The following is an 18,139-nucleotide window of genomic DNA, read 5'->3' as shown; positions in this document are numbered from 1 at the left end:
GAAGAGAGGAGGAAGGGCTGCAACCACAGGAACTCAGAGGGCTCACAAGCCTTCCTCTGTTTTCTCAATCTCTCTCTCACACACGCACACCCCCACACACACACATATGGCTGCATGGACTCACAGAGAAAAGGCAAACAGTGAGAGGAGGAAACGTGTGTGTTTACGTGTGTGAATGAAACAAACCCAGTCTCAAGGCCGAACGCAGGAGCGGTCTAAATGGTGATCATGCAGGTGCTGATTGGGTCATGATCCATTGTCTCAGACATGTCACATCAGTCCTGGGTACATGCAGCACAGAATAGATAAACCCTCATCAGTGCAGTTTAAAGAACAGGAAGCCCCCTTTTTGCTGTGACACACATACACACGTGCTTCAGTAATTACCTGCTGCCTTCAGGTCATAGCAAACGTAAAGCAACACTTCCTCCTGGTGGTCGGGCTGTGTACTGCAGTCACCCTCGTTAGGCTCAAATTGTGACTCCCCATCATGTCTGTTCATAGATGAAGTACACGGTGTCGACAGCGCAGATCTAGTATCAGGTGGACTCAAGAGATCCAAGACGGGTTATTTGGTCTCATCAAGCTCAACAGTCTAGAAATGCCGACCAGATGCTTTCCAAATGTGCAGATTCTGATCATCAAGAGGTAAACAATGGTTTATCTCTGGCAATAATAAACCCGTTAAAAATTCTGACAAAAAAAGGGTTTAAAAATATTAGAAAATAAATAAAAATTATGCCACTCTCGATGTTTTGCCAGTGCGGTCCAGTCACTCCACTGAAAATATTCTTGGGGCGCCGCTGGATCCAAGGTTATTAGGACTAGGGATGTACAATACTGGATTTTTGGTCGATATCCGAAATGCCGGTATACTAACACTCAGTTTGGCCAATAACCGATACCAATATCGATATCTTTTCCTAGACCCATTTACTGAAACGATGACTTTCTCTACTGTGGAATTAAATTACTGCATTATCTTTGTCAAAGTAGCCTGCTACCAAATGCAAATGCTAAAAATGAGGTTGAAAATGATGAACCACTTTCAACTTGCATTATGTTTAATGTTACATTTAGTCATGACATTTGCTCTAAGACAATAACACTCAAACAGTAGTGCAAATTTGACATTGTACCGTTAACGATGATGCCTGTGTCGTACAAAAATAGCAGCTTTTTGTGAGTTATTTTGACAGAATGGCCGATGTCAGATATTAAATTTTACAGCTCATATCAGCCGATATCGATACCATGCCGATAATATCGTGCATTCCAAATTAGGACATCTTTTTTCCTTAAGAAAAGACATCATTTGATATCAATGAGCTCCAACAATGCACGTTTAAGCAAATAAGTCCATCCAGAGGAGGACTCCAGCCTAAAAAAAAAAAACTACTGACACTTTATGATTGGATTGACTTTATTTGTAAGGCACCAGAAGTCCTTCCTTACTGCAGAACATCTCATTATTTATAGTAAATTTTTGTTGCACTTTTTTTTTTCCTTTTTTTTTGGCTTAAATGAAGCTATGGTTTCAGACACACAACATGTTTTTTTTCTGTCAAAGTACACACTTTTTTGTTTTACATTATACACAAAATAAGTATTTAAAAAAAAGACCCTTTACAAAGCTCAAAATGCTTACAATGTTTCACTCTATGAGGGCAAGAAAGTTGGGGAGGAAAAAACGGGGAGACCGAGGATGAAAAAAAGAAGATGGGGGTTGGGGGGGTCAAAGGGTAAAAAAGGTGAATGTACTGCAGTTTTTTTCCCCCTCAGGTGTCACATCGGTTTTTGTAACAACACCACAAGAATCATTCAGGACAGACAAGAGAAGATGCAGCCATATACACATAAAGCTTTCCATGTATAACTGTATAGAGAGGCAAGCACCTCTGACTACATGAACATATACATAGAGTTTCATTTAATTATAACAGGCTTTGAAGTTCTCCTTCTAGGTTATATTGAGTACAGTTTGAAATAAATGGGGAGGAAAAAATAAATCAAGTGCATTGATCACAAAATTTCTCAAAAAAAAAAAAAAAAAAAGTCTCTCCACTAGAACAAAATCAATCTGTTCCCTGCAGACATGCATTGACGTGTTTCGCTTTCTGTCTACACATCTGGGCATCACTATGACAAGTGAAGGATGTAGCAAGATACAAGCAACATGTGAGAACTTGCTGCAAGCTTATTTCCACAAGCATGTGAAGAAGTTTCGATTGGTTCATCACCGACTACTAGATCTGTACACCTGTTTATACACAATGTGCTATGTATATACATAGATATACAACTGCAGGCTTAATTAAAGAAAAGGTTTACCTTTGGAGACATTCAGACTTTGTTGGACTTGTTTGAAAATCCCATGCGATTTTCGATTAAGTCAATTTTGACCCTTTCTACTGCATCAGCTGTCCAAATGAGTCTCCGTTTTTGTGGAAAAGTCGTTCAGTAATCTTACCAGAAACCATACTGTGGCTTCTGTAAAGACAGTGATTGGTCGAGCCGTTCAGCTACTAGAACAAAGGGAAGTGTGTGGGTTTCTGCAAAGTTCAACTACATTTTCAGTTGTTACAACCGAGATCCTTATTCCTGGGGTCCAGCTACCACAGAGCCAAACCTTTCTGAAAATTCAGAAGTGTTTGAAGTGTTTGAGTTTAACTCTTAAAACCTCCTGGGAAAGCCAATATTTATAACTGCGGCCTGGGTTTAAGTGCAAAAACCCTACACAGCAACAATTTATGCACACACTATTGTTTTCCGATTAGACTTTTCTCAAGCGAGTGTGAATTCACCTGACATATATACTTGGGTTGTAACACCAACACTGCATTCAAACGGCCCTATATAAAAGAGGTTTTTAAAAAAAGGACGAGCATACGGCAAATATCAAAAGTCTACGCTTCTCCAAAAATCTGTTTTGTTGGGCTGTAAAACAATATGATGGCATAAATCATTTAAAAATATTTTAATGCAACATATATCATGTCCAATTCAACTGAAAACAATACTTTTTTTTCCAGAATAAAACTCAAACTAAAAAATAAACTGCTTGTCCAGGTGTGCACACCCTTAAACCAATGCACAGTAAATCACAGGCGACTTGTTTACACCAAAAAAGGTTTCATTGGAATATTCTGCTAGTTTGAATCCTCAAGATAAAGCCGTTATTTTCAGCACAGATACAGAGAATAAAAAAGTGCAATTTAATAAAGGTATCACTCAGGAGAAGAATGCGAATAAAAGAAAAACCCCAAAGAATGACAAATGCACCTAGGTCTGATGAAGACTTTAGAAAATATGCTGCTTACATTTCTCCAAAGTTAGTTGTGTGTTTTGAAACTGGCCAGGGACTGGGGTCAGCAACACCAGTTAAGCTACTGCAACCTCTAGTGAATATCTGTTGTGCTTTAGGTAACTAAGAAGATGGGGTTGCAAGACAGAACAGAGAAAAACATCCAAGTCTGGATAAAATCTACTGGGATTTTGTTCTACAAGACCTAAAGAGTCTTGTAGAACAAAATTTCTGGGCGACAACTCCATTTTGGCAAAATACCCCAAAACTGTACATCACCAAAAGACCACTGTGCCAACAGTGAACCATGGTGCCTCATGGTTCACCTTTCTTCTGACTAGATTCGTCAAGGCATATGAAATTTTGAACAGTTAAAAATACCACTCAGTTTTGAGCCAAAGCCTTCCAACGTCTGCCTGAAGGCTGAAGATAAAAGTATCACTGAGAAAGAGCTTATATCTAAATTACCAAGACAAGGACTTCACCACAAGAAAACATGTGTTTTTGAACAACCTAGACAGCATGTAAAACCAAGTATGACAAAAAAAAAACAATCTTAAGGATAACCTGAAGAGTGTTGTGGAAAAGAACTTCTCTTATAAAGGAAGAGTTTTGCAAGGTGGAGGCAACTCTTGCCAAGTTAAAACCTGGCCTGTTGAAAGACTCCTACCAAAGACACATTGCTAGTCTGGATCCAACCGATGCGTCAGCAAAGGGCACACACTTACTCAACCATGCTTTTGCATCTTAGAGAACGAACTTGTGATTTAAAACATTTTGGTTTGCTTTTCCGTTGAACCGTACAAGATGTTTCTCACAACGGCAGTAAAACGTTTTGAAATAATTTATTATGGCCTTTATTTTATTTTTTTAGTCTAGCTATTTCTTTATCGTTTCTTGTGCTAAGGGTGTTAAGGTGATTAGTAAATTACAACAGAATATCTCCCCACTATGTGACACTTAGTACTGAACAATGTTAAGTTGCCGCTCCCATGCATTAAGTGGCGGGCAGTAAACATACCATAGCTTTTTGTTTTAAGTTCATGAACATCCTTTCGCCTTGAGGTTTTACCTGAGAAAACAGATTATTTACGACTCTGTTTTCATAAAAAGATCATTTAGAGAGCAACACAAACTGAAGAACCGCATGTAGAGGTAAACATCCACAGTCCAGTTCATGTACATTACGTTGGTATGCTCAGAGCTAATAAATAAACTATTTCCCATCAGATTGGCCTGTACGCTGCCGTTGTCTTGTCCTTGGTTCTTGTAGAAGCAAAAACCTTAGGAGGATTGTTCAAAGGCGTGCGCTGCCCTCTGCTGTCAAACACACACCACACTCCCTCCCCTTAGTGTCTGCTCCAATATAAGTGCACATTAAATATGAAAAAAAAGCTGAGAAAGGAGCAGAGAAATGAGGTGGTTTCAGTTGTTTCGCTTGCAGTTTAAGTTACCACAGCTCTGATTGATGATGCCTCTTGGTTAACGTACTGGATGGGTAACCTAATGTATAGAGCCTGACAAAGGTATCAATACCCCTTAAAATGTTTTCATAGCCAAAACAAATCAGTCAATCTTTATGTGCAAGGAAAAGGATGTATAGTGTTTTTTTTTTTTTTTTTTTTTTTAACATATCCTAAATTGTGAGTTGTGCATTTGTGTTCAATCACCTTGAATTAATACTTTATAGAAACAGATTTTACTGCCATTACGTCTGCAAGTCTTTTGGGATTCATCTCTACCAGCTTTGCACGTGCGGACATAATTACCATGCCCGTTTTTCTTCGCAAAACAGCTCAACATTAATCATATCACCGAAGAAACACAAAATCTCACCAAGTATTTTTGTCTAGTTTCTAGTAGAAATATCTTTGTACGCTTGAAATAAAACAAACTTCTACATCTTGCTAAACAGTTTTGTCTTAAGTAAATACTAGTTTTTTGGGTTTTTTCCCCTCTTCTAACGAGACATTTTCCCATAAGTGAAAAAAAGACTGTTTTTGTAGTTTAACCTTGCTTTAATCCCATGTAAACTATTAAGGGTAATTGCCTTAATTCAGTTCTGGTGTTAATGTCGCCAAGGTGGTCTATGTTTCTAATTAATCCCAGCTGATAGTTATTAGACAAATATAGTAAGGACCACATTGGAGACAATTTGACACCATTTAGGCAAAGAATAATCTACTCTATGTAATGTAATATATTCATAACACATTTTAGCCAATTTCGCATATGCCTAGGGAAAAAAAATAATCTTATTTTACATAAATTGGATAAATTCAGACTGTAAGAAGTTAAACTTCCCTACATCTTTCTCCCCGACTCGTCTGCTGTGTTCACTGGTCTTCATGGCGCTGCATGTTCACTAATGCTCTGTTTTAAGAGATTAAATGACCTACAGGTGCACTCTGTTCACTGATCAGGTGACTTCTGGAGGTAAAAATAGTTACATTACATTATGTGTAGAGGCATTAGAGACAAGGGGTCTGAATACAAATGCACAACATATTTTTCAGATAAAAAAAAGAAAATAAAAAGCCATGCGTCATTTTATTTCCACTTCACGATTATGGACTAATTCTGAGGCATTGATGTCTGGGGCTGTAACATGAGAAAATGTAAAAAAGTTTTCAATTTTTATAATGTCAGGAAACAACTAAAATAATTGAAATAAGGTCCAGTATATTAATAACGACCTTATTTTAAGTGACTGGATTTTGGAAGAAACCTGTGTTGACGTTCGTCATGGATCTTTTTGCTTGCTTGTTTCAACACCAGCTGAGAGATTTATGCAGTCTGACGGATCAGTCCTGCCAAACTAGAGGAGGAGCAGAGTGGGAGGAAAAGAACCTGGACTAAAGAAGAATGCAGAAACTAAAATATAAAGATGGTAAATCAAAAAAAAAAAAAAAAGCTATCCCTAAAGTGAACAGGGAAAAAGTCCATCTTAAACCAAAACAGAAGACATTAAAAAAATTGCTATTATTTTAATTTAGTTACTGTAATATGAGTGCCAAAGCTTTTCCCAGAAGGGGATAGGTTAGGGGTCTAAAGCTGAAGCTGCGTTGAAGAAAGAAACCCCATGTTGAGTAAGGTCAAAAAGGGGTCAACCACGGGCGAGGCTGCAGGGACAGATCTGGGAATTCATGTCTCTATGATAAAAGAGCCGCATGGAGACGAGACCTAATCAGACTTGTCTCCGTCCTCCTCACGGTGGCTGTCCACGCCGTCGCGAGAAGCCTTCTCCTCCTTGGCCAGCTGGGCCTGGGAGGCCAGCAGAGAAGACAGCGAGAAGAGACCAGAGGAAGTGGTGACGGCTGGCAGCGTTGGCTGGCTCAGGCCCAGAGGCAGCGGGGTCATGGGCAAGGCCAGGCCCTGAAGCTGGGACAGCTGGTGAGCCTGGAGCTGCTGCTACAAGGAACACAAGTAGGTGGGTGAGAGCCAACACAAACAAACAGAAACGAGCAGGTTATGAAAAACAAATGATGCAGAAGCTCAAGAAAAGCCCCGCTACGTGTCTCAAGGTAAAAGTGCTGATATTTTAGGATTCACAAGATCAGCCACATAACCCTGTGGATAACTGAGGCAGCTTTTAATAAAATCAAACGGAATCGAAGCTAAAAACACAGAACAAGTGCAGCAGAACACAAAGGAACAGCACAATTAACATAGTTTTATTTATAGAAATACTTCCAAGCCTGTGTATTTCCATTAGTCTGCAGAGACGGGCACCGCGAGAAGCATTCAGTGTGCTCATTCTCATGAGTCGCCTTTAAACTTCAGGAGACCGCTCTGCACTTTCAGCTATTAATGGTGGGAACTACATTCAATAGGACAAAATGAGAAATTTCAATCACAGACAAAGGCCTGAGCACACAAGGACTCACTGTATCTTAACCAGAGGAATTAAAGACTATAAAATAAGGTAGCTTCCTTTTAGTGGCATACGACTATTTCATTAATTTTGGGTGATTGGTCAATACCTACATGTGAAACTGACGTTATCTACATCTCATCTACCTCCACAAAGGTCTGAAAATGAGCCACTGTCCCTTTTTTTCCCCCCTTTTGCAATCAGTGACGGCCAGAAAACTGCAGTTTGTGCAAAATCTTTTGGTTTTGTGTTTATAGCAAACGTAGCTCTCAGATAATTAATATTCTATCAATCTACTGGGGGGAAAAAAAAAGTTCATGATTTCCATCACAACATTTGATTGAAAAAGTTGCTTGTGGGTGATATCTGTGGTTTTGGGATTGAAACGACTTAATTGTAGTTTCTTAATGACCTGACCGCCATTACTCCCTCTGTACCTTATAAAACTGTTTATGCTGCATTAAACAATAACTGCCAAAAGATTCATTACAGGCATAAAGAGTCTGAATCATAATTGGCTAACATTTAATGCAGGACAGTGAGCTTTCCGCCTCATGCATATTGTGCTACTGTGATAATATAGAAATTGCTACACAGAGTGCAACCCTATTAAGCGCAAGTCTTATGCCGACATACAGAACATAGTCCACAAATTTCAACATTCTTGCCAGACAGATCCCATGTCAGTGCTTTGTTCTTATCCAACACCTACATCTGAAGCATGAAGCACTAAAAAAAAAAAAAAAAAAAAAAAGATATCCACCAAGAAAGTTCAATCTTTACCTGCAGGCAGTGGTAATTTTGACAGCATGTTTTTATTTGGTGCTAGACATCGTCTTCTTCAAATGGAAATTTTATTTCCCTCTAAGAACTTCAATACAGCTAAGTCAACAATCTTATTTTTCTGGAGAATTTAGATGTAAAATAGTTTTCAATCAACCAAGTAGTCTGTTTCTGATAGGAACGCAGACATTTTTCAAAATGTTTCAATTTTGAAAAAAATCTATATTTTAAGAAAAACATTTTTTGTTATAAACTTTTCAATAAAATTCTTACATGTTTTGATCATTTATCTTTAGCGATGAGCTTTAGTAATAGGGTTGGAAGGCCTCCTTGCCATTACCCTCATATTTAGCTCCCTAGATTCTCTCAGTGAAGTCAAGGCTCTGTCTGGGCCACTACATAAGTTTAATATCAATTTCTTTTTTTAAATCAGAAGATGACTTTAAACTGAAATCTGACAGGGCTATGGATAACTTGGAATTAAATGTATTCTTATTCTTAGTGAGTTTTTATTTGGTTCTTGTGGAGGTTCCTCCATCTTTTCCCCAGTGTAAGTATTTATTCAAATATTTTCATATAATACATTTAGAATTTCACTTTTTCTTTGGTGGTGGTTATTGCATTAGGTTGTTTACTAATTTGCGTGCACACATTTAGTAAACGCCTTATGTTTATTTAAGATCATTAACATTTTGTTTTGCTGAGTTTAAGGACTGGCTGGCAGAAAGTGGTTGGTCGAAAGGAAAACCAGGAAGTGGAACAGTCCATCAGGCTGCTGGAAGCGGGGGACTTGATGTGAAAGAATCTGCCTCTCTCCACTAATAGCACAATTGCTAAAACCTTTTTGGTATCAGGTTATTTTGGTTTTTATAGTTGTGTTAAAGTCAAAATGTTTTAGTTTAAATTAGTCATTTATGTTTATACATTTTTAGTCTTTGTCTCCTTCCCTACCCCTCCTCGTTTGTGTAGGCTAGCCCAGTGTTTCCCAACCCTGGTCCTCAAGGCACACTGACCTGCATGTTTTAGATGTTCCCCTGCTTCAGCACACATGATTTTAATTGTTGGCTGATTAACAGGGTTTTGCTGAATTGCAATCATCTGAATGGGGTGTGTTGAAGCAGGGGAAGATCTAAAACATGCAGGTCAGTGTGCCTTGAGGACCAGGGTTGGGAAACACTGGGCTAGCCTGTTTGTATAAATTCCCCTATGTGTGTTCATTGTGTGAGGTCAATTTTTGGTTTGTCATCTTGAGTTATGTTTGCCTTAGTTGATTTCTTTTGGGCCCATTTTGTTATATTTTTTAGATTTGTTGTTGAAACCTTTTGTTAAGATTTTCTTTGGAAAAAATAAATGGAAACAATTTTTTTTATATAAGCCTTTGTTCTTGTCCTTTACTGGTCGGACCGTCACAGTTCTCCCCAGGAAAAAAAAAGAAGAAAAGAAACACTTTTTTTTTTTTTTACAAAAAATAACCTTACGACAGCCCACCAACCAATGAGTCTCAGTTCCCTACTGAGAATGCAGTCATTATCCATAAAGTATAAAAGGCTTAGCAGCGCTAGCATTTATCATCAGGCTGCTGTGATAAGAGGAGCATAAACGCTTTTTAAGTGTGTAAAATAAAAAAAATAGAAGTATAACAATAAGATAATAAAGGACATCAAACAATAGAACTGATCATCCAGATTATTGTTTGCATTTGTCTAGTCAATATCACACTCCTGGGTGGGGCTGAGCGACTGGAGTATCTTACCCTGATGATGGAGTTCATCTCTGGAGGGGTGACCTGCTTGGCCCTCTCTATGGCTGCCAGGACCTGCTGCTGGTGCTGCAGACGGAGTTTGTGTTGATGCAGTGTGGAGGAGGAGCAGAGGGAGGAGCAGAGAAAGTGAGGCGACAATAACAGATAGAGAGAAACAAGGGGAGGCCAGTTTGGGGGGAGAGAAAGGTTAAGAGGTTAGATCAATATCAACAGTCCCAACAGACTCCCCGACAATCCTCCCCGGTGATGCACCTCCCCCTCTGGACGTTTAGCTATTCATTCAGTCATATATACACACACACAAACACACACATCCACAAAAAGCCTAGTGTGACACTGGTGAATGAATGGCAGACTGGTGTGCTATAATAGGTGGAGGTCAACCCCCTGGTGGGCAGATAAGAGCATGGCTTATCTGAATCACACAGCCATTTATTACACTGACACACACACACACACACACACGCGCACACACACGCACACAAAAGAAAGAGTTGGAAGAAAGGTGGGGGAAGAAGGGGTAGACAACGGAAGAATTGAGGGAAGCTAAGAATTGGAAGAGGAGGTCAAAAATAAAGTGGGGGGAGGAGAGAACTGGGAGGAAGGTTACAGATTAAAAATGGCAGAGGAGAGCCGAGGTGAGGAAGCTGGGGCGGGGTGACAGGCAGAGTGAGTTGGAAGTGAACACGGGAAGCCGAAGATGATGAATGACGGGAGGAGAGGAGTGGGATGCCGAGTGAAGGGTCACGGAGGTGGGGAGGTAATGAGGCGGGAATGAGGGTGATCTCATTCCAGGATGTAAGGAATATTACAGCGGGTCGGGGGTTGGTGATGACTTTGTATCCGTGTGTCGGTGTGTATGTATGTGTGAGATGCGCCGCTTACCTCCTGAGACAGGTAGGGGAGGACTTGTGCGCAGATCCCGTTCAGTCTCTTCACTATTTCAGCCTGTTGGTTAGAAGGACAAGGGTCCAATTATTCTGTCAATCACTTATTCTGTCTGCTAATTATATATCATTTGTCATTTATTTACAGGAGCATGAAAATCTATAAAAAAAAAATTTATGACATGCATGTTCACCAAAAGATCATAATGTATCACATAATGTTCCAATGCTGGAGTCTGTCGACACACAGAGCAATCAGACTGGAATCTCATTAAGGAGACAGACACTTAAAAGGTTCAAATAATCTCACTAAGCAATACGTGGGATTGAGGAGGGCTTCGAAAATCTAAATTAATATAAAACTTTAAACAAATTAATAAATATATGGTGGGTTCTAGAAGCTTATAAAAAGTTAAATCCAGTAAATTTATGGTTTCCCCTTCATTGCTAAGTGCAGGGTAAATGTGTGCGAGTCCTCTGTGCGTCCATTCATGCAGGTGCTTCCAATTACAGTGTCTAATTATGACTATTATTAAAGACTGTGTGGGTGCATGCAAGCTGAGGCTGAAGGACAGCTTACCAACTATCCTATTAGAAATGCTGCTCTCTTCTGTTACCAGAGTTTACATAAACAGGATTTTGACATCATGATAGAGGCGCGCACGTAAATAACCCTGAAACATGATTTGCCCTTTAGACAGTTTTTGGTTCAGTTTCTGTCAGTTGTTCATGCTGATTTTCCGTCATCGTCATGACTGAAGGCAGGTTTTTGGTTCCATACAGGAAGTAGCTCTAGTTTGGTTAGAAGTAAAATTTACTTTCATGGCAAAGTTGCAACCAAAACTAAAGACAGATCAGCTGAAGAAAAGCGGGATAAACTAGAAAAAAAACCCCAAAATAATGCAGAACATTAGGTTATTAAAAGTAAAAATAACTAAGCAGACTGCTTGCAAGTACCAATGGCATTGTTACAAACCTCTACGTAACAATGCCATTAGATTTTGAGTTTCAATTTTTAATCAATAAAGACCTCTTACTTTCTAAAGACATTTAGTATTTGTCACAGCAGCTTCTGCTGGATTAAGATTCGTCTTGAATTACAATTACATTCTTTCCTGTCTGTGATATTACTTATGATCAGCTGGAAGTCTCGGGCTCAAATTTCAATGCTTTCTACAATTTATGCGTACCTCCAAGTAGTCAGTTAATTAGCTGAATTAATTCAGCTTTCATGCCATGCAGGTCACTCCAAGTCTTCATCAGTAAAGACAAAGCATTTACATAGCATTAAGTTAAATAAGATTATCATAGGCTCACTGAGTATTTTACAGTTTAGGTTACCTAAGTAAGCTGCAGTATCAGATTTAGAGCTGACAATTGAATGGCATTTACATAATTATATATGCTTTACACCTCAGAAGCGCAATGCAAATACTCAAAAGTGTAATGCAATAATAACGAGATAAATGTAACACAAATGATTGGTTTATTACTGAAAGAACAAAGTGGAACAAAGAACAAAGTGGAGAGTGGCAGCAATTCTACTTTAGCTCAGCCAAATCCTTTAACATCTAGCCAAGACAAAAACATTCTAGCACTGTTAGAAGTTGTATCAGTCATTAAGTCGACATTAGATAACTTCAAACGGAGGAATGACAAATACACATTTACTAAACTAAAGAGTACAAATGTTAAAGTGTAAACTGATACCTGGTGTAGATTATTAATCATTTTAATAAAAATGGAAATTTCTAACAAACCCACAAAAATGCTAGTATTAATAATGTCCTTAAACAAACATGCTGCACAAGAAAGTGTAGGATTGCAGAAGAAGATTAAGTGAAATGTTCTTTACTTCCTGATTAAACTACCTTACGTCAAAACAATAAGCAAACCCTAAAAAGAAAAAAGAACATAAATCTAAAAATAATATTAACTTATGACAACTTCTACTTTTGGGTGCAGTAGAAGTTCACATAAAAATGTGAAACTTTTCTGAAATATTGATCAACTAACTTATTACTTGGTCGCAGATCAAATTTGGATTTGCTTCGATCCCTCTGTGTGTTTTGTTGACAAGTAAAAACACAAAATACAGGCAGTGCAATGACTTGATCTTCTGATTAAATGTAAACTGCTTTTTGAGAAAACACACTCGCATGCTCATTAGTATGGGAAACATCTGATATGACCTTCCCAAACATGGGAAAATATCTCCAGCATCTCATATCTATTAATACAGCAGACATTTCACCCTCTCCCCTGCCATTCACTTCATTAATTATATCGCATGTACTCAACATTCCTCGCCCAGAAATCGTGGATATGCAGGCAATTAAGACACGCAAAGACGAAACAACAGTCACAGATGCGGGCGCGCAGATTCTTTTACCTTGTGCACATTCCCCTTCTTCCTTACATGCAGGTCTGTTATCACATTTAGTTGGTAATCACCCAATCCGTCTGAGATATGCAAAGCAGCAGTAATTGTGTTAGAGCTTAATTCATAGAGCGACGAGGAGAGAGAGAGGGCCTCCTAACAATCATTAGGCATGCAGAGCGCGGCTCCCCATCAAGCGCTCGATTCCTACCCTGCTCGTCATTACACGTACAATCTCCCTGACATCTCTAAAATGTCTCTGCGGGACTCGCTCTGTGCCATCTATGGAGCTTCCTCTTTTCAGTGCCCTTTGTGCTATCTTTTTTTTTTTTCCTGCCAAGCTTCTGTTTTGTGGGGCGGGGGACGCTTTTATCAAAATTGCCATCATCTCTATTCCCAGTGGGCCTCTCCTTCAGATATTTCTTTATAACTGCTACTTTTTGTTGAATTACGTCTTTCTTGCTTTCCCTAAGCATTATTAGAGCACTTAATTACTAAAAAAAACAATGCGTCTTACACTAAAAAACTGGGTAATATACAATCAAAGCATGAAAGATTTGCTGCTCATAGTGTGACAGTGGTTGGATGTGCTTCTTTTGATCGCTGTGCTTTTAGTCATCCTGAATGATTTCATCTTTTGTGATATTGAACTTGAAGAAGAGTGAAAAATACGTTCCGAGTTGATTTAAAAAGTGTTTAAAGGAAGTGTGGAAGACATCCTGGACAACTGTAACACTACACAGACTTCCTCTGCGTTCTGGTTTCGTCTTCGGACGACCTTCAGTATTTGAACCATGTGGGACTATTTCCTGCCAGATGGAAGTGTATACATGACACATTATCATTTTTTTTTTAGAAAAAGACATTTCTAAATGATTCATCCCTTCTCAGCTATTGTAAATACCACAGCTAAATTAACAACAGATGCATGTCGAATAGTTTACGTAAAGATTTTCAAATTTACTGCATTTCATGAGGCATTACTATACTTTTCTGATCTGAATATTGTAAAGACACTTTCCTTTGTCAATCATACAATGCACTTCCACAAGGATCCAACTAAATTTTTTAATTTCCATTTTCTAACCGACCTTTCAAAGACCAAGATGGGGTGCAGTTGTAAAAACATGTATAATATAGTACATTCAACTAAGATATCTGCAAATTTTTATCGTTTAAGTTCAGTTTGTAAAGTATTTTAAAACTTATTTCTCCTTTCCCCAGTTCAGTCCAAACTTTGGAGCAATCAAATACAACAAATGAAATATTTGTCTCAGATGTTTGATGCACGGAATAAAGTAGTAAATCAAATGAGTGTAAGAAAATATATACATAGCTTTATTTATTTCTACCAAAGTCTCAGTTTCATTTCTAGCTCAGTCTAGCTTTTTCTCTCCAAGAGAAAATGAAAATGTTCAGAGACGAGAGCGAAAAAAAAAAGCAAAAAGAGTGGAGAGGCATATTCTGAATTGAGAAGTGATCGAGAGGGCGCAACTGTGGGCAACTCACAATGTGTGAGAAAGAAAGAAAAAGAGGGAAATAGAGATGGCGGTGGAGAGAGGGAAACGAGGAGGAGAAGGAGAGGGGAGACTGGCTCTGCACAATAGGCCCAGACATGAATGCTCCTCGACACTCGTTTCCACACATCCCCTTCAATTTCAACGCTCTAATGGAACTAGCCATTCGCTGCACCCACTCACACTGGGCACAAAGGAACTACGCACACACACACAGGGGCACAGAACCACAATAGCACGCAGTTATTCCTGAACACGTGCCAGAAATACACACATAAATTGAAGCACCGATGAAAGAGGGCACACTTTCTCTCTCTCTCACACACACACACACACGCACGCACGCACACACTATGACTTGTACTTGCAGTCTCAACCCACACACTGACTTTTACTTTTTTTTTTTTTTTGGATAGCTAATACAAAAGTACAAGAACAAATATACAATGCCACATGCACAAAAAAAACTGATGGGAACATGCACAAACACACAAGAAATGCTCCACCCAAGTTGTGTTTGTGAATTTTAACCAAGCACACACACACACACACGCGCACACCCAGCTTTGAGTGCGTGCGCGTTTGTGCATGTGACCAGCATGCATCACAGTGGCCGTCTTGGGCTTCCAGCATCTGAGAGTGTGTGGGTGCATAAATGTGAAGCTCTTTAAATCATGGAAGCTGCTACTTTCTCTGCGTATGCGAGTCCATTTGTCAAAGCGTGCTGGCTTCTGCCAATAAGCTTGTCAGTGTGCACCATCAGTCAAAGGGATTGAGTGTGTTTGTGTGTGTGCAGCTGGAGACGAGGTCACCGATAAGGCCTGGCCCTTCGGAGGCCAATCGCTCTCTCCCACCTACAGGCTGAGCATAAATTACCAGGTACTCCTCCAGTTTGATCCAAATAAACCGATACGTAAACATAATCTTCTCCTCCCTTCCAGCCTAAATCAAGCACCGACTACAGTTCTAAAGGCGTCCACCAAACTAATATTTCTGCAGAAAATGATTGCGATAGTGGAGAAATGCCATGACTCCCAGCTTACAGATTTCTATTGATGCTTGTTGCTCCAATTAGTTTGCTTCAGGTGGTTTAAAAGACTTAAAACAACATTCAAATAGTGACTCCAGCATTTATTTTGCAGCAAATTAAATGGATTTGGAAAAATGGAGGCATCCTGGTACACAAAATGTACATAACGCATCTCATGCAGGTAACATATTTCATAAAATAATGGCAGCATCTTGGATGCAAAAACCGATTAAGATTTAAAATAATCATACCTGTTTGTGCATCTCGATATTCAGCCCGTAGGACATCTCGTAGTACTACAGAGAAAGCAAAAAAAAAACAAAAACGGCTTTAAAAGTAAACAGGCACTTTAAAGAAGATCAGGTAATCTTTGCACATGAAATCAAACTTCAGTGACCCTCCTTGTTGCAGATCAAGTTTGTAGTTATTGTAAATTTGGATTCCAAATGTACTATGCATTTGATAAGAGTCTACCATCTAACATTTCTGAAAGCTATGCATTTACGTTCCGATAGGTCAATAATTATGATCCTGTTATTTACAATAACTGCTCAGACAAGTTAGAATGGTTGGAGGAACGTCTGAAGAATTAAACGGAGACCAATACAGTTTGTGAAATTGCACATGAATGTGCAATTTCACAAACTGTTAAAATCCTTGCAGGAAAGTTATTCAAAACAATTGCATAATCATTTGAAATTGTAGCAGCTAGGAGTAACTTCAGTGAGACCATTATAGTAGCAATTTAGCAGCCTGTGACATTATTGTGAAGCAAGTTTGTCCCACTCCTCACTGTCCTCCATGTAGAGCCGTATCAAACCACTTCACGGCATCTCAAGAGGATAAAGAGCTGCACTTTAATTCAGCCAAGAGCTGAATCATTTCTTAATTCTTAGCCAGTCGTCTGTGAATTTCCTGATATATTCTTACTTTTCTTTCAGGTTGCAGGTTCTGGTTCTATTCAAATTTTTTGTTACCCTCAAATGCACTCTGACACACGATTGTGATGGATTTTACGATGCTGAAATGGGTTGCAACTACTCCAGCAAAGTAGCGTCATCCGGGACTCTTCCAGCACTTTGCTTCACAGTTGGTGGAAGGTAATTTTCCTGGAATGATGTATCAAAATGTTGTCTGTTCTGATGTTCAAATAATTAAATTTTAGTGTAACTTATCCCACATGTCCTACTCTTTGTGCCGATTCTAACGAGATTCAATCGGGCCTTCGTGTTTTCCTTAAAGAGGAAAGATCTTCTTCTTGCACATCTCAAAAACAGTAGAGAGTCTTTCCACGTCATCTGTAGCAAGAGCCTGACTGGAGACTTCTCTTTGAAAGCAGACTGCAAGATGCTGAGTTAACTTGCCTAAATGGCCAGACGGACGTGTTGTTAGACTGTCCTCCACTTGGAGACAGCTTTCCGCACAGAGGAATGACTAACTTTAAATTGTATTGTAACCTTTTTAAATCCCTTGCCGGACTCAAACCATCACAAGATTCTTTCGGGAGGCAGACAGCTCTTTTGATCTCACCATGATGTTCACACTTTCTTTTGTGTTTCAAATCTCATTCATAAAAAAAGGTTTCCCGATTTTTTCATGTAACTGTTCGTGGCATTGCTTATTTGAGGATGCATTGGACAAGACCTTGGCATCAGTCAACGCCCGTTCCTAAATGACTGGTTGGTAGATGGGACAAAAAGTAGACAGAGGCATCATTAGTTTTAAGTGAATATATAATTTTAGGGTTAATATCCGACCAAGTGCTGTTTCATCACAAAGTGAGCTGAACTCAAGATGACATGTTTGAAATCTTAATGTTCCATATCAAAGAATTGGATGCTACAAACATATTTAAACAAGAGAAATAAAGGAACAGAGAAAGAAAAGGAGACAGCAGAAAAAGAGCCTCCTTTGTGCGAACGTGTGTATGTGCGTTCCCTGTTAATGAGAGGGCCACCTTCCAGGCGTCAACCCTGTTAATCACCCACTCTGTCTGCAGGGGTCTGCTTCTGTCACTGGAAAACAAACAACACACTTCCCTCACTCACGCAGACACACACACACACACACGCACACATTGATGTACCACAATTGCTCTTTCACACATGCACCGATGTTTTCAGTGCAATCTCATGCTGACAGGGTCTTGTGCACGAGTGCAAGAGCACACACACATTAATCCTTCTAAACAGAAACACACACACACACACACACTGTATTCTGCGTAGCTGCCCACGCGGAAGCTCCCTAAAGTAATTACAGCACTGGGGAAATGGAGGTGCTGCCACTGGCCGGGGGAGTGGGGCAACCTGATATGCTATTAGAGCAGAAGAGGGGAGGTGGTTGTGGGGATACAAGAACGGGCCTGCCACTGATGGATTGGAGGTGTGTTTGCGCGCGCGTGTGTGGGTGTGGGGTTCTGAAATATGGCATTTACGGTTTAATTTTACAGAAACATTTTGAGCAACAAATAAGAATGATGGCTACAACTTGGGATACATACAACCACCCATACACAGTCCTGCAAAGGTTGTTCATTTGTGCCATAAATAAATTTTTCGTTCAGCCTGCAAAGCTGCCGATGGGCGTTAGAACCTGTGGA

The 18,139-nt window shown here is 39.4% G+C and overlaps 1 protein-coding gene across 2 annotated transcripts in view; it reads right to left on the bottom strand.

The window, feature by feature from the left end:
• Window positions 1–1,405: 1,405 nt before the first annotated feature.
• The window catches only part of tle5 (TLE family member 5, transcriptional modulator), a 40,557-nt gene continuing 23,823 nt past the window's right edge, over window positions 1,406–18,139 (bottom strand). Inside the window, exons 4-7 of one of the 2 annotated variants that reach the window (XM_081606435.1) lie at window positions 15,789–15,833; window positions 10,609–10,671; window positions 9,715–9,789; window positions 1,406–6,712 (exon numbers count right to left, since the gene is read on the bottom strand). In XM_081606435.1, the coding sequence (XP_081462561.1) occupies window positions 6,488–6,712; window positions 9,715–9,789; window positions 10,609–10,671; window positions 15,789–15,833 (408 nt within the window). In that variant the 3' untranslated portion in view covers window positions 1,406–6,487. Of the gene's footprint in view, window positions 6,716–9,714; window positions 9,790–10,608; window positions 10,672–15,788; window positions 15,834–18,139 lie in introns of both variants that reach the window. The other variant, XM_081606434.1, reaches the window with a different exon arrangement.

The sequence above is a fragment of the Poecilia reticulata genome, chromosome 4, assembly GCF_904066995.2.
Source record: "Poecilia reticulata chromosome 4, P_reticulata-male-v2, whole genome shotgun sequence".
NCBI lineage: Eukaryota > Metazoa > Chordata > Actinopteri > Cyprinodontiformes > Poeciliidae > Poecilia > Poecilia reticulata.
The sequence above is the reverse complement of the archived record's forward strand: the minus strand, read 5'-3'. Positions and strand labels throughout refer to the sequence as shown.